This window comes from Dermacentor albipictus, chromosome 1, assembly GCF_038994185.2.
Source record: "Dermacentor albipictus isolate Rhodes 1998 colony chromosome 1, USDA_Dalb.pri_finalv2, whole genome shotgun sequence".
Taxonomy (NCBI): domain Eukaryota; kingdom Metazoa; phylum Arthropoda; class Arachnida; order Ixodida; family Ixodidae; genus Dermacentor; species Dermacentor albipictus.
In genome coordinates, this window is record NC_091821.1 from 282,047,766 (window position 1) to 282,064,394 (window position 16,629).

The 16,629-nt window shown below is 47.0% G+C and overlaps 2 protein-coding genes across 6 annotated transcripts in view; one reads left to right on the plus strand and one right to left on the minus strand.

The window, feature by feature from the left end:
• Positions 1-16,629, plus strand: part of Vps8 (vacuolar protein sorting 8) — a 962,017-nt gene that overhangs the window by 845,972 nt on the left and 99,416 nt on the right. For all 4 annotated transcript variants that reach the window (XM_070531351.1, XM_070531354.1, XM_070531353.1 and 1 more), the window contains one exon: positions 8,431-8,588. In XM_070531351.1, coding sequence (XP_070387452.1) covers positions 8,431-8,588 — 158 coding nt within the window. The remainder of the gene's footprint in view (positions 1-8,430; positions 8,589-16,629) is intronic.
• LOC139054414 (uncharacterized) overlaps positions 1-16,629 on the minus strand; it is a 31,350-nt gene that overhangs the window by 5,399 nt on the left and 9,322 nt on the right. The window lies entirely within an intron of this gene.

Below are 16,629 nucleotides of genomic sequence, written 5' to 3' on the forward strand. Positions count from 1 at the left end.
GTTTTCGATGAGTGCAGTGCTCCTGCAACAAGTTTGGATATAAGTAGCCAACCGATTTTTTGGAGCTGCTGCTATTTGCACCTACCTGCAGCACCACCACTGGCTCTATAGGCGAACTTGTTGAACCAATGTATAAAGGAGACCGAAATTTTGAGCAGTGTACTGGATCTTGTTTTATTTTTCTTACATTATGCACATGCAATTTTGCAAAATAGCAAATATGGGAACCGTGAATGAAGTTGCCATAATTCAGGTTGTCGCCTCACGTCCATGCAGTTTTAAAGTGAAACCGTCTGACAGGTTTTGACGCTCCATTGGTCAAACTGTGTAGAGAGGGGTTTACTGAGGTGCACGTAAAATTTGGTGTCCTCTCACTCCTGCCATGGTTTATGTTGGCAAGCTGCAGCGGTTTTGAAATGGGCACGAAACCTTAGCTTACACCCAAATCTACAGTGTGTTGGACCTTTCCTTCCCGAGTGCCATTCAGCTGCTGTGAAGAGATTACTTTGTTGGCATGACGTCAAACCTTAACAGTGGTCATCGACTCTCGAATTCATTGAAATAATTTTTTTGTAATTGAAATTAATTTTTCAAGATACCCGATTATTCTAACATTCTTCACGGCCACTCCTGTGTAAGAAAAATTTGTTGAAAATTATGGGGCTTTACGTGCCAAAACCACTTTCTGATTATAAGGCACGCCATAGTGGAGGACTCCAGAAATTTCAACCACCTGGGGTTCTTTAACGTGCACCTAAATCTAAGCACACGGGTGCTTTCGCATTTTGCCCCCATCGAAATGCGGCCGCCGTGGCCAGGATTCGATTCCGTGACCTCGTGCTCAGCAGCCCAACACCATAGCCACTGAGCAACCACGGCGGGTAAGAAAAATTTGTTGATGACTAGACTTCTTTGCATGTAAGGTAGAATTTTTTTGCAGTGAAATTTAAATACAGTAGAACCTCGTTGATACATTCCCGTTATGTACGTTTTCCCGGTGCCAACATTCGCAGTTGAAAACACAAAAAATGACCCAATAGATTTATGCTCAATTTTTACCGGTTCATACGTTTCCGGGAAACACAATTTTTTAGCACCAACATTCAGTTCGTCGCCTAACTACGATAATATTATATGTTTTCCGGCCACTAGGTCCCATGTAAACAAGACAATGCGTGAGGCCAGCATGAACAGTACGTAGCTGCCCACCAGCGCCCACTCACTTGCTCATTTCGGTACCAGCAAATATTCTCTGGGGTCGTCGCGCACGGCATTCACAGTTATCACTTCCAATCCTATTGTGATGAGCATCTTTGCCTGCCTGTTTCCCAACGCGTGGTGCTGTCGGAAGTGTAGCGCACGCTTCTAACCCTTTCAGAGTCAATTTCTTTCGCCCTATGCGACTGCCCAGGGTATATTTTTTTGTTATTGCAGATTCAAATTCTTCTGAGGGACTAACTTTTTAAAAAATTACCGTAATTTTGCTAGGGTGACCGTAAAGTGAGAAAAAAATGTTTTGCGTTGGTATGTATACTCTTTATTCATGAATAACAAGAATAAAATAAAGGAAATAAACTTATAAGATTTAAAAATTTGATGCATTGTTATAGTTCAAGGCTTAGAATATGTGTACACGAGAATATTTCGCAAGCCTCAAATGTTCTTGCTCTTACACAAATACTTACGTCCATAGCGTAATCGAACTGCGTAGGTGAGCACACTCAAGAAAACTGTGTGGTTGTGTGCCCTTCAAAAAAGCAAAACGTGTGACGAAATTTCACTAATTTTCATCTTGTTGCCAACCAGAGGCAATTAGTTTTCGCGAGTGTCAAAAAAAGAAAAGGAAATGCATGCACGGCGGCATCTTTCCTATGCTCACCCCTGTGAGCACTAAACGAGCGAGAAACAGGCGGCCGCCCTTTGAGCGATTAGTAACTAGATAGCCATCAGTTTTGCGAGCGCAGGAAGCCGAAACCGCCTGCGGAACAAAACCCAAACCGCCGGCTGACCACGCATGCGCCAATGCGGGAGCGGTAGTATTAGATGCGTCGGACCAAACTAGCTCTAAAACAAACCATGCAACGAAAACCAAGAAAGGGAGGTGCGAGAAAAAAATTCCCTGTATTCCCACATAGTGGCAGCGCATGCCAGACAAAAAAATAATTAGGAAATTGGCGCACTTTTTAAAAGTACAGATGGCGCCATAAATATACGGCCTCAACCAATTTGGACTTGTTTGCGGTGTCGTATATTTATGTCATTGACCCTGAAAGGGTTAATAGGTGATAACCAAAATGCGCTGCCCTTTCAATGTTTGCCTTTCAATGTCAATGGTAGTGTGCTTCACCACAACCTAGGGCATTAGCATAAACTATAGAATCACATTGATACGTTCCCGTTAGATATGTTTTCCTAGTGCCAATGTTCATAATCGAGAACACAAGAAGTGACCCAATAGAGTTACGCTCATTTTTTACCAGTTCATACGTTCCCAGAAAACACGATTTTTCGGCACTAAAGTTCAGTACATTGCCAAACTGCAATCATATGATATGTTTTGGCTGCTAGATCCCATGTAAACAAGAAAATATGTGAGGCACGCACAATAAAGAGCAGTATATAGCTGTCCGCCGTGGCAGCTTCACCGCAATACTCACCCGCCCATCACACGTGAAAATGCCGGCGCGCACTCAGTTCCTCGTTTCGGTACCAGCAAATCTCTGGGGTCATCGTGCGTGGCATTCACAGCTATTACAGCCAATCCTATCGCGATAAGCATCTTTGTTTGTCTGTTTTATAGCACGTGGTGCGGAGTGCCATTGGGAGTGTACTGCACACTTTTAGCAGGCGATAATCCAAACATGCCACCGTTCTCTGCTGCAGGCGGCGCTATGTGCGCATCACATTTCACTTTGGCGGCATCTGACCATGCCCACCAGCTTGTTGGTTTCATTTCGGTTTCCCATCACCCTCTTAAAACGCCACGCAATAAGAAAACAACAAACATGTCTCGGGCCACTGGAGCACCACCAGCTCGACGCGTGTCACCGTCTTGTGCCGCAGCGATCTGCGTGATGCTTCAAGACACATGCATTGCGTGCACCCATTCAAGATGTAATAGGCACAGAGAGGCACGAAGCATTCCTATGTTGCTGCCATTCACATAGAATTTCTGCTCATGACTATGGTGAGGCAGACTCCGCCACTTCATTTCAGTTGGACGCTAGTGCCGTTTTTGCTCATTTGCGTTGCACCTCACGGCACTCCACGCTTGCCGAGCTCCAAGAGTTGTCCTAAATAACCAACATGTGGCCAAATATGTCCAAATTAACAAGAGTTTGATTGCATTAAATGATGCACACACCTGCCAGAACTAAAGGACATGTCCGAATCACCCAATTTTATGAATTAACAAAGGTCAAATTAATGTGGCTTTACTGTAGTGAGGTTGAGCTGTTGTAGTGAAGTTGGGGGTCCGAGCAGCCACAAAGTTTCCATGGCTGGTGCTGTTCCAGGTGCCAGGAGAAGGAGACTTCCAGAGTGACGAGAAAAGAGGTTTTATGTACAAATTTAAATGATGATGGTTTACAAGAACGGCTCCATTATTCTCGGAGCGCACTACATGCTAAAGTCTTTGCATGTTTGAGCACCCTCTTCAACACTCCAGCTCCCCTTTTTAAGCAGCTCATTTCCCCCTTTCACTAGTCGAGGGAATTCAATGTCCTTCTTCTTGGCCAATTGGAACTGTCGCACAGTCTGCAAAATGGCACCCTTGGTGTGTCACCTCCCCGACGGACTCTGGTGTCCAACCTTCGACCCTCCTGAATGCAATGAAAATGTGATTTCATGTGAAACCGGGGTCGACATTGTTCCCACGAAGTCATCAGCGTAGGCTCCTTGCAAGTCGCGCATGACCGATGTCCCATTAGAGTTTGGGGTCTCAGAACTCGTCTGATTCGTCAGCTCTGGGTCGTCGGACAGATGAAAATGCGACACATAATCGTCGTCAATTGACGCTGGTTTTGTCGCCAGCTTTTTGGCATCAAAAATACAATGAAGCGTGAATGGCATTCCATAGCTGCACGCTCACCGGTGTGCATCCTTTGTCCAGAAGGATTTCCATGTACAACACTGTACATGTATCTCATAAAATAAATAAAGTTAGTTGTCCAGCACTCGTCCCATCTTCTTTTCTTGTATAAGCATCTGTTAATTCTTAATTAGTTTCCTGTTCATTCACATGGCTTTGTTGCCCAAATCGCTAGAACAAATTTGTAGGCAATCTAAAATTGAGGTATTCGTATTGAATGTCTGAAAATTATCCAGCAGAGTGCCTTACGCTAAGGAACTGGTGCCACCAAGTGTGGGTCTCCTGCAGCACTCAAAACTTTTGCATTGGTATTTCTTCCTTGAAACTCCAATAAGCGCCATTATCGCTAACTTTTGAACAAAGTTAAGCATTGCCATCAGAACTCTTCTATGAGCAATGCCATGCACCATATGCAATGGAGACAGCAATTGTACTTTTGGTTAGAGTTGGCAATACTGGGCACACTGGGGAGTCTAAAAAAAAATGAAACTTCGGCAGGCGGTATCGTCAAGCTGAACCTTTAGTGCTGCTACCACTTCCGAAATTAAATGACTCGACTTTTTTAATGACAGCAGCGGTGAAAACACGAGAACATCAGTTTTGTTTTCTCTTCCAACTGTTACACTGCTCTAACGATGCCTCAAATGTCGACATAAGCTCAGGAGCGTGTATTGTTCTAATGTCTAAATAATATTGAGTCACTTTTTTTCTGCTGCTTTTATCTATTAGTGTATCATAAATCCTTCCCATCATGTTGTGTCCTCACTCAGTTGATCTCAGACTGACCTTCCGTAGAAGCTTGGCTAGCATCTTTTTCTCTTTGAACACTGTACAAAGCATATGAAGGCTTCATTGTCAGTTCAAGGTACACAACTAATCACTCTAATTACAGAGAGAGGCTGATTGAGCACGAGTATGAAGAGGTTGGTCTAGGTTCCTTGACTTGGCAGACATTTTGAAAGCCTAAAGAATGCAGCAATAAAGAAATCAGGATGCTCCCTTCACAATAGGCGCACACCTGTTTCCACATTTTTGAAACCATCTTTCCTGCATAGTACTAGAATCGCTTTGGCTAATTTTTATGTTACAAAATCTGCATTAAATTTTTTGGTGTGGTCCAGTTGAATTCGGAAACAAGGAGTAAGGCACAGATATTGTATGTCTCAGATTTTGAGGAAAATCCTCAGTTATTCGTTTTTATTCAACCTTCTTGAGGTGATTCTTTTAAATGTCACATCAAATTTTTTTTTTAATTCTGAGCATTTATTTTTGCTTTACTTTCATTCAAAACATTAATGATTAAGCTACGACTTTATGTATGATTGTATCTTTCGCAACTAATATGTCTTGAAATAAAACAATAAAATATTGAAGTATCAAAAATGAGTACATTTCTGACGGTAAGAATAAAGTCATAACCCAATTACCCGAACATAGAAGGGACCTCAAAAATGTCGTAAAGATAGGCAGCTTGCATAAACAGGAGAATGGCTGTTTTATTGCATTGTATTCTCAAAATCTTATAAGTGCAACACAGGAAAAGGATCACCAGCCAACAAGCCCAAATTTCGATATCATTGAATTCTGCCAGTATCCAGAAATTTTGCTTGCAGGGTGTGTCCAGAAATTAATCAGACTTTCCTGCCGAGCTGTAGAGCTGCATGGCAAAAAGAGAGCCTAAGCTATGTGTCAATGGGGCATTACAGGGAAAAAAGCAATTGCTGAACAGGTATTCAGCATCCTTTGCCTACTTGAGCTACTTTGGGTATCTAGCCTTCTTACTCCACTCTTCAATGAGAAAAATATCCATTAGAATTGTTGCGGTGCTGAGCAGAATCAAACCTCTCGTCACATGAGTACCTTAAGCACAGCAGCCCAACACTTTAGCGGTGCCCCACCAGTGCCTGCAGTGGTAGCATGCACCAATGCGCTGCACATCTTGGAGGCCGCACAAAACGGGAACTTTGCGGGCATGCTGCAGTATGGCGATAACGTGTTCAGAGGGAAGCGTGAGAGAACAGCCCAGCTACAGTGCATGGCTCATACGTGACACATTTCAGCAGTGGCACTATCATGTGTCGCTGCATTGCTTGGCTGCTGATCGCATTAACATTGACAGTCATTGCAAGAAGGGTTCTGTAGAAATGTTTTCCTGGGTTAGATTTCGAAATGTAGAACGCCATCAAGCAACAAGATTTCTACCAACTGGACAAACTGTTGTCTACACTACATTTTACATGGAAATACTGTTAAGCCTTGATATAACAAAGTCAGTAAAATCAGGAATTTGCTTTGTTTTATGGAAATTTGGTTCTATTGAAATTCGACCTTTCATGTAAATAAGTACAGTTGCTGATCGATTTTTCTTACACTGAAAGAAGCCGCAGAATTTTCCTAATTATCGGGCAATCGAAGAAAGCAAATTTTCATGAGAAAACAATTCATTTTTATAAATTTGGGAGTTGGCAACGAATGATGGACAATATCTTCTCGGTGGTACGAATTAAGCAAAGCCAGCCCTGCTTTCGTATGCACTCTGGCACCATGGCTGATAGCGTTGCCTGCACTGGGACGACGTTATCAGGAAAAGCGCCGGCAATGGGAAGCAAATGCTTCGGCTGCCTTTCGCTCCAGCAGGTCACCGAAACTCGAGAGTATGCAACCACCAATGCTAAATGCACGGTAAGACAGCTTACATGGAGCCACGGCGTCTTGGCTCACCCAACCTTTGCACATGTGGCAGATTACCTCTGAAGCAGGGTGCGCGGCTGCCTATGCACTCAACCACGCTTACAGCCATAGCAGCCACCGCCGAGACGTGCGCCAAATTACCCTCCACTCCCCCCCCCTCCCCTCGCGCGCGCTTGATCACATTGCCGTGAGCTCGCTCCCCTCCCCCCTTTGCTTGTGCAGGAAGGCAGCACTCATGAAGCCACCATCTTTCTTGCTCACCCTCGCACAGCTTCACTCATACCTAAAGTGCAGTGTGCAAGGCACGATAGCATCTTATCGCGCTTGGAACATGATGCGGCTCTACTTCGGTGGTCACTCTTGTCGCATGGCACACGATTTGAGAGGTGCGTTTGCAAGCAGCCACTTGTAATTCAATTATTTGGCCATCTGCGTCCACTTATTGTCCCGGTATTCTTTTACAGAGGCAGTGAAGTTTTGTTATATTCAAATTGCATACAAACATACTTTGTTTTATTGAGGTTCAAAATACATGGTGTTCTATGACAAGAGGAGGAGGAGGAAATAACTTTATTTCATGTCCTGCGAGTTGGTGGGGAAGGCCAAAGGCCCCGCCTAGGTGACGGCCAGGAGTTCGTGGGTCCTGGCAGCATTCCCGGCCCGGTGGATCCATGAGTTAAAATAAACAAGAGGTCATGAAAAATTAAATACTTAGTTATATCGAGAATATGGTTATATTGAAGTTCATTATATCGAGGTTTAACTGGACTCCATTGTTTGAGAATGAAAATTCAATGAAATTGCCACTACCTAGATGAGGACAATGTGCTGAGCCATGCATGGGTGAAAAGTTTCTGGCCAAGCACGACATGACAGCCCCGTTACAGTCCTGACCAGACACCAGCTGACTATATTTGCTTCCCCCGGATCACACACAGCTTGGAAGGATACCATTTTCAGATATATATATATATATATATATATATATATATATATATATATATATATATATATATATATATATATATATATATATATATATATATGTAAAGGAAGGCAGGGATGTTAACCAGTCCAAAGTATGGTTGGCTCCCCTATGTTGGGGGAAGAGAGAAAGAGGGTATAGAGACATGCACAGAGACCGTCATTGAGTTGAAGCCGTTCGTGAAAATCGGGCATTCTTAGAAAGCACAAAAGTGCCTTCACTGCCTCCTGAGCCGGTGATTGGTGGGGACGGTGCTCTAGTTTTCAGACTGTAAACAGAAGTCTAAGCAGCCGGGATGTAGGCTCTGAAGAATGTTCCAGTTGCGGCCGATCAGGAGATGTAGCAAAGTTGGCAGAAATTCTGACCGCATTACACAATGCCCAAAGAGCATATATTGAAGGTTTTGAAGTGTTTGTATTGGTAAGTTAAAATAAATTAGTTTTCTGGCAGTAGTCGTATTACTTTCCAGACACACCTTACACATGCTGTCTTGCATTTCAGTGTGATGCTACCATCAGGTGACATTTGTGGTGGCTTTGCATTGAGCACTGACCATAAATATGTATTCCGATGTGGGCAACTATTGCAAATGTGTCAGCTGGTGTGTGCCGCCATGCCAAGCCTTTGCCACCACAGTGGTAGCGGATGTGCACTGATGATGCAGGCCCTGCTGCACACCACCAGCCGACTGCTGAGCAGTGATGTGCACCTACATCTTTGCCAGCTCCAGGCAGCTGCCAACAGGGCATATGTGTCACACACGGCTGCCTGTCTCGCCTGCGGCAAGGGCTTCTCCGAGCCAGGGGCTGTGGTCATGTTTCGGTGAGCTGCATATTCAAGTCTTTGCTGAACAGAACATATGTAAGCTCTGCAGTGGCAAAAATACTTGTGAACAGGTCGGTTTAGAATATAGAGTTTCCGAATTACTGGAGGGAACTCTGGCACTGCAATCGTTCAGCCACCATGGGAATGGTGATAGTACATAAATTTCTCTGATCTTTGTGCTTGACACTTCAGACAATCTAGTGGCTTTGTTTATTATGCTTTATCTACCTTCATTGTCCTAAATTTAAGGGAAATGTATACTTTTCTGAGTCCAGAAGATTGCGAACAAGCACAATTGCTACTAATTGCAGCGGTTCAGCCTGTCGGGGCGGCCAAAGCAAAACACGCCAAGCATCTCAACGTGCTGGCTTGCATGCGAGAAATTCATAAGGGCATTCTATGCCACTTATCGACGCATGCACTCGTGGCGTAATGGTTTCAATTTTAGGCTTCTGTGCTAGAGGTCGTGCATTGGAACCCTGGTGTTGGACAATTTTAAGAACATTTATTGAATTATTGATTACACAGTACTTTCTTAAAACTGACAAGTTTACAAAGTCACCACACCGTTTGAAGCCAGAAGGATACTAGTGCCTGAGTTCCCTCTAGTAATTATTGTATGAAACTCTATGGTTCAGACAAGTGAAAGAAATACAAAAGGCAGAATCAGAGAGCCCTTCAAGAACGTTGACCATCATAGGATCACGTGATCAATTGAGAATATGTGCCAACCAACGTATAGTGCACTTATGACTTGGCAATGTAGCCATAGCCTTCTAATTTTTTTTTTTTCAAAATGCTTATCGATGTTTCTTTTCAGCAGAAATTGGTGCATCTACAGAAGTTGTCGAAAACTGCCAATTTTTTATGGATGACTTTATTGTGCTACATGGAAAACACATGCAGCTGCTGCAATGGCCTATTGGTTCATAGTGCTCAATGAATTGATGTTTTTGCCAACAGATGCTCTAGATGGTTAGAACAGAAAAGGCAAGCCTACAGTGATGTTGCTGCGTTGACTTGCGACCGCATATTTCCGCTATGAAAATGCACCTTCCTTCCAGAATTGTCAACTTTGCTGACTGGGGCTGCTGCCAAATAGCCCACACACACAAACTAAGAGAGAATTGGTGGGATAGTCTCCATAATTTAGGCCACAATCGCATGCACACTTCTTTTGGGCCAACTAGCTCTTTAAGACGTATGTGACAGCTTTGTGGCATCCAAAGATTTAGATGCTGTGCATGGTGGTGGTGGTGGTGCTGTGTTGCATTTCTCCACCACCTGTTGGAAACACATTCATGGCTGAAGTGCGCTGCACATCTCTTATCAAGATGTGTCTGGCCAGTTCACCACAGCTTTGCTTAGACCGGCTCCCACAGTGCATATGATTTTTTTCTCCATGCATTATTACAGCCTAAAAAGGAAACATTTTCATCCTCCCCCCACTGCAGCACGAAGCCTCAAGGAAACCCATTAAGTTTTCTCACAAAGAAAGCTTCGCAGTTCAGAAAAAAATTTAACCTGGCTCGGGCATTCAACCCAAACCCAAGTCTTTCTGGGGCGGTCACTTGATACCATTTGAGCTAGAGGCTAGCAGTTCGCAGAGCAAGGCCAAAATAATTGAATGCTCGAAGCACTGTGCTTATCCGATTACCTTGCTCTGCAATCTGCTGACCTCCAAGTTAGCAAAATGTGTTCACTATACCATGAAAAGTTTTTCACAGTTATACTTGCACTCAAAACTACTGAATCAGAACTTAGCAAGGCACAGAAAAGATGCTTTACTCTGTTTAAAGGGACCCTGAAACGATTTTGACAATATTGTACAAACGTACTGAGTCATTAGGGTTGGTCCTTGTAATCATTAAATGATGCATTTAAGCACTCCACATAAAGTGTGTATTTTATTATAAGGTTTTAAACATGTACATTGCTACTGATCGCTGGGGCACCACTCTCTTGCATGAGCTTTCAGCTGCCCCAGACCAAGTGACGCGTGGTGGCCATACGACGTCAGTAGGGCGAGCTATACAATTAGCTGCCCAGGGTGCATCATTGATAATTTTTCCAATTTGATGGTGAACTGATTTTGTTGGTAAGAGTTGGAATGTTAGTTAATTTGTTTCTATGAAAAAGAAAGTAACAGAATAAGTAAGCACAAGGACAATTGCTCACTACACTCAAGCACTTCCAGCACACAGCAAGTGTCGTCTGCTTGTGGTACAAGGTGCTCTGTGTTGACATGAGCTGTGTGGTCTGTGTTGGTCTCGGATCTGTCTTTTCACAAGCATCGTGGTTCGCACTTGTGTTGGGGGCTACAAAGGTAACGATCGGCAACATTCCAAGCTGCGACATTGTGTCCCTCTGCAAGGCAACATGCGAGTAGAGTGACCATAGAGTAATATAGTAAATGTAATGAGTGGACACTCCCGTAGGCGCCTGCGGCCAACTTTGGCTCTCGCAGCACACCTAGCAGAATCAGTGAAACACACCATCCTGCAAGATGGTCACCGCATGCCGCTGAATCTCGGAGGCCATGACTTCATATTCGTTTCGTTTATTTCTTTTTTTCTGACCAATAACGTTGCATAAATCGAGTGATTTTGTACAGGCACTTGTGCCGCTGTTTATATGTTGTGACGACGATTGCATAAAGGTGTTTCACTTTATGTTAGTTTTGTTTAAATTCATATTCATTATGTTTCAAGCTGTAACTTAGCACAACAATCAGGCCAAGTATTAGTGAGGAAGTAGAATTTCCAGTGCATTCTTCATTAAACAGCTGCAAGATATTGTCACGTGGTCGTGACTTCAAAGAACACAGTAGCAATACTGTGAAAGGCAAAAACTAGCTTTTATTGGGCGAACCTGTGCCCACAAAACAGGCTACACTTAAAGCACAACGAGAGCGGCAAACACAGTCGGCGATCGTCGTAAATCTGATCAGCGGGTCAAGCGCGTTGGCTTTTATAGAGCAGTCGTCGAATGTTCCAGACTAATCGTTCGGACCCGCGTGCCTTCCACAAAGTTCTACACCATTCGCGTTACGCGATGAAATCAGATAACACAGGGTTCAGCGACAACAGACAGCCGGGTAGAAGCATTGATAACTTTCCAGAAACGTCAGATACATGCAGGCGCGTCCCTCACTGTGCGATTACAGTTGTTAAGCGGCGAAACGTGGTCGCCCGATAAAGATAAGTACACGTGTCAATACCCCCCTCTTAAGAAGCATCGACCCGATGCTGCAAACAAACGAAGGTAATAAACAAAAGCACTCATAGCAAAGAAAAGAACAAAAATGGCGAAGTTCGTCAGCGTCCGTAAAAGGGTTTAAGGCGCACCACGTGGACCACTTCAGATCGTGCAGGGCGCCGCTGTGAATGCGAAATGCCGTCTGGCACGACCTCATAGTCCAGAGTGCCAATACATCGGATGACCTTGTAGGGTCCGAAATAGCGTCGGAGTAGTTTCTCACTGAGTCCTCGTCGGCGTATCGGGGTCCAGACCCAAATACGGTCGCCAGGTTGGTACTCGACGAAGCGTCGTCGGAGGTTGTAGTGTTGGCTGTCGGTCCTCTGCTGGCTCTTGATTCGCAGGTGGGCGAGCTGTCCGGCTTTTTCGGCGCGCTGGAGATAGCTAGCGACGTCAACATTCTCTTCGTCAGTTACGTGCGGCAGCATGGCATCAAGCGTCGTCGTCGGGTTCCTGCCGTAAACCAGCTTAAACGGCGTGATCTGTGTTGTTTCTTGCACCGCCGTGTTGTATGCAAAGATTACGTACGGCAGGACTGTGTCCCACGTCTTGTGTTCGACGTCGACGTACATTGCTAGCATGTCGGCGAGGGTCTTGTTCAGGCGCTCCGTGAGACCATTCGTCTGTGGATGGTAGGCAGTTGTCCTCCTGTGGCATGTCTGGCTGTACTGCAGAATGGCTTGGGTGAGCTCTGCTGTAAATGCTGTTCCTCTGTCAGTGATGAGGACTTCTGGGGCACCATGTCGCAGCAGGATGTTCTCCACGAAAAATTTCGTCACTTCGGTTGCGCTGCCTTTTGGTAGAGCTTTAGTTTCAGCAAAACGGGTGAGATCGTCCGTCGCCACGACGATCCACTTATTCCCGGATGTTGATATCGGAAACGGCCCCAACAAATCCATCCCAATCTGCTGGAATGGTCGGCGAGGAGGTTCGATCGGCTGTAGTAATCCTGCTGGCCTTGTCGGTGGTGTCTTACGTCGTTGACAGTCTCGGCATGTCTTGACGTAATGGGCGACGTCGGCGGTCAGACGCGGCCAGTAATACCTTTCCTGTGTTCTCGACAGCGTCCGGGAGGATCCGAGGTGCCCAGCGGTTGGATCGTCGTGTAGGGCGTGCAGTATTTCTGGACGCAGCGCTGACGGTACAACAAGAAGGTAGCTGGCGCGGACTGGTGAGAAGTTCTTCTTCACGAGCAGGTTGTTTCGTAGCGTGAACGAAGACAACGCGCGCCTAAATGCCCTAGGGACAACGTCGGTGTTCCCTTCCAAATACTCGACGAGGCCTTTTAGCTCCAGGTCGGCTCGTTGCTGTTTAGTGAAGTCTTCCGCGCTTATTATCCCAAGGAAGGCGTCATCGTCCTCGTCATCTTGTGGCGGGGGATCGATGGGGGCGCACGATAAGCAGTCGGCGTCGGAGTGTTTTCTTCCGGACTTGTATATTACCGTGACGTCATATTCTTGTAGTCTGAGGCTCCACCGCGCCAGCCGTCCTGAAGGGTCCTTTAAGTTAGCTAGCCAACACAATGCGTGATGGTCACTGACGACTTTGAATGGCCTGCCACAGAGGTAAGGGCGGAATTTAGCTGTAGCCCAAATGATGGCGAGGCATTCCTTTTCAGTCGTAGAATAGTTGCTTTCCGCTTTTGACAGCGACCGGCTAGCATACGATATCACCCTTTCAAGTCCTTCTTTCCTCTGGACTAGGACAGCACCGAGGCCTAGGCTACTGGCGTCAGTGTGGATTTCGGTATCGGCGTCCTCGTCGAAGTGTGCAAGTACCGGCGGCAACTGCATGCGTCGTTTGAGTTCCTGAAATGCCTTGGCCTGCGGCGTTTCCCACTTGAACGCGACATCAGATTTGGTTAGATGTGTTAGCGGCTCCGCGATGCGTGAAAAGTCCTTGACAAAGCGCCTATAGTAGGCACGCATGCCAAGAAATCTGCGCACTGCCTGCTTGTCGGTTGGCTGCGGGAACTTTGCGATGGCAGCTGTCTTCTGTGGGTCGGGGCGTACTCCTGATTTGCTGATCACGTGGCCTAGGAACAAAAGCTCATCGTAAGCGAAGCGGCACTTTTCCGGCTTCAGAGTGAGCTCTGATGACTTGATGGCTTCTGACACTGTCGCAAGCCGCCTAAGGTGATCGTCGAAATTTCCGGCGAAGACAACGACGTCATCCAGGTAAACAAGGCACGTCTGCCACTTCAGTCCAGCTAACACCGTGTCCATGACGCGCTGAAACGTTGCAGGCGCCGAGCACAGTCCGAATGGCATCACCTTGAACTCGTAGAGGCCGTCTGGCGTGATGAAGGCAGTCTTTTCGCGATCTCTCGCGTCGACTTCTATTTGCCAGTAGCCAGACTTGAGGTCCATCGACGAGAAGTATTTAGCATTGCAGAGCCGATCCAATGCGTCGTCTATCCGTGGAAGGGGGTACACATCCTTCTTCGTGATCTTGTTCAGTCGACGATATTCGACGCAAAACCGTAGGGTTCCGTCCTTTTTCTTTACCAGAACTACAGGAGAGGCCCACAGGCTTTTCGACGGCTGGATGTTGTCGTCGCGCAGCATTTCGTCGACTTGTTGCCTAATAGCTTCACGTTCTTGCGTCGAAACTCGATAAGGGCTTTGGCGGAGTAGTCGAGTGCTCTCTTCGGTGATTATGCTATGCTTTGCAACTGGTGTTTGTCGAATCCTCGATGACGTCGAAAAGCAGTCTTTGTATCGTCGGAGACGACTTATGATCTGTTGCTGCTTACTCATAGGAAGACTTGGATTCACGTCGAAGTCTGGTTCGAGGACAATGCTCATCGAGGTAGATGTGGCTAAATCTGAGAGGACAAAGGCATTGCTGGTTTCCACAATTTCCTCGATGTATGCGATTGTCGTGCCCTTATTGATGTGCTTTAACTCTTGGCTGAAGTTGGTTAGCATAACTTCCACAATTGCCCTCCGTGGAGTCGAGCGATCCCTCTTGCGACGCAAATTTCACAGTCGAGCAGTAGATGTTGGTCGCCCTTGATGACGCCTTCTACGTCAGCGGGTGTTTCAGTGCCGACGGAAATAATAATGCTGGAGTGCGGCGGGATGCTCACTTGATCTTCGAGCACACTCAAGGCGTGGTGACTACGACAGCTCTCCGGCGGTATCACTTGATCTTGAGACAGCGTTATCGATTTCGACTTCAGGTCGATGACTGCGCCATGTTGATTCAGGAAGTCCATGCCGAGAATGACGTCTCGTGAACACTGTTGGAGGACGACGAAGGTGGCAGGGTAAGTCCGGTCATGAACAGTAATTCTTGCCGTGCAGATTCCAGTCGGCGTAATGAGGTGTCCTCCAGCGGTCCGAATTTGGGGGCCCTCCCATGCAGTCTTAACCTTCTTCAACTGGGCGGCGATGTGTCCACTCATTATGGAGTAATCGGCCCCTGTGTCGACTAAGGCAGTGACTGCGTGGCCGTCGAGAAGTACGTCGAGGTCGGTGGTTCTTTGTCTGGCGTTGCAGTTGGGTCTTGGCGTCGGATCACGGCTGCGTCGCGTTGAACTGAAGCTGGAACGTCGCGTCGTCAAGTCATCTTTCATCGGTGTAGTCTTGGCTTCCTGAATTCGTCGGGACGGCGGCGTGTCATTATGTCGTCGAGGTAGTTTCTTGGGTGTCTTCGTCGGCGGCGGAGGATCTTTGTCAGTTCGACGAACAGCAACCGCACCTCCATTGATTGCTGCTTTTAGTTTTCCGGATATGGGCTCGCTGACCAGCCCCGGGCTGGGCCAGTGTATGGTCGGCGCTGCGGCGACAGGTAGCGGCCTGGTGCTGGCGAACGCGACGGTCGTTGAGAGCTCCACTGAGTAGCGGCGAGGTAATCGGTGATATCGCAGGAGCGTTCACTTTGCTGCGGGCGCGGAGCGTTCACGGCGAAGCCTCGCAGTCCCATCTCCCGGTATGAACATCGTCGGTAGACGTGACCCGCTTCTCCGCAGTGGTAGCAGAGCGGTCGGTGGTCAGGAGCGCGCCAAATGTCCATCTTCCTCGCGTAGGTGCGCTGGGCGATGGGTGGTCATGCTAGCGGTGGCGGCGGCGGACGACGGAACTGCGGGGTGACAGGGCCCTGGCGCGGTCGCGGAGGGGGACCTTGATGGCGTGCGACGGCGGCGTAGGTCATCGCTTGCGGCTCAGGCTGGGGCGATTCAGGGGCCACTCCAAGCTGTTGTTGGAGCTCCTCACGCACGGCGTCGGCAATCGAAGCCACTTGAGGCTGTGATGGTGGGAACAGCTTTTGTAGCTCCTCCCGCACGACCGCTCGGATAGTCTCGCGCAGGTCGTCGGTGACCAATGATTGAACTCCGGCGTAGTTTGTCGAGGTCGTGCGGCGGTCGAATTGCCGGTTTCGCATCTCGAGTGTCTTCTCGATGCTGGTGGCCTCGCGAAGAAACTCGTCGACGGTCTTCGGTGGGCTTCGTACCATTCCGGCAAAAAGTTCCTCCTTCACACCACGCATCAGCAGGCGGACTTTCTTCTCCTCGGGTATTTCAGGGTCGGCGTGGCGGAAGAGACGGCTCATTTCTTCTGTGTAGATCGCGGTCGTCTCATTAGGTAGCTGCACCCGGGTTTCTAATAGCGCTTGGGCTCGTTCTCAGCGTACGATGCTTGCAAATGTCTGCAGGAAGCCGCTTCGGAAAAGTTCCCAGGTCGTTAAGGTGGCTTCTCGGTTCTCAAACCACGTCCTGGCCGCGTCTTCCAAAGGGAAGAAGACATATCGCAGTTTGTCGTAGCTGTTCCAGTTG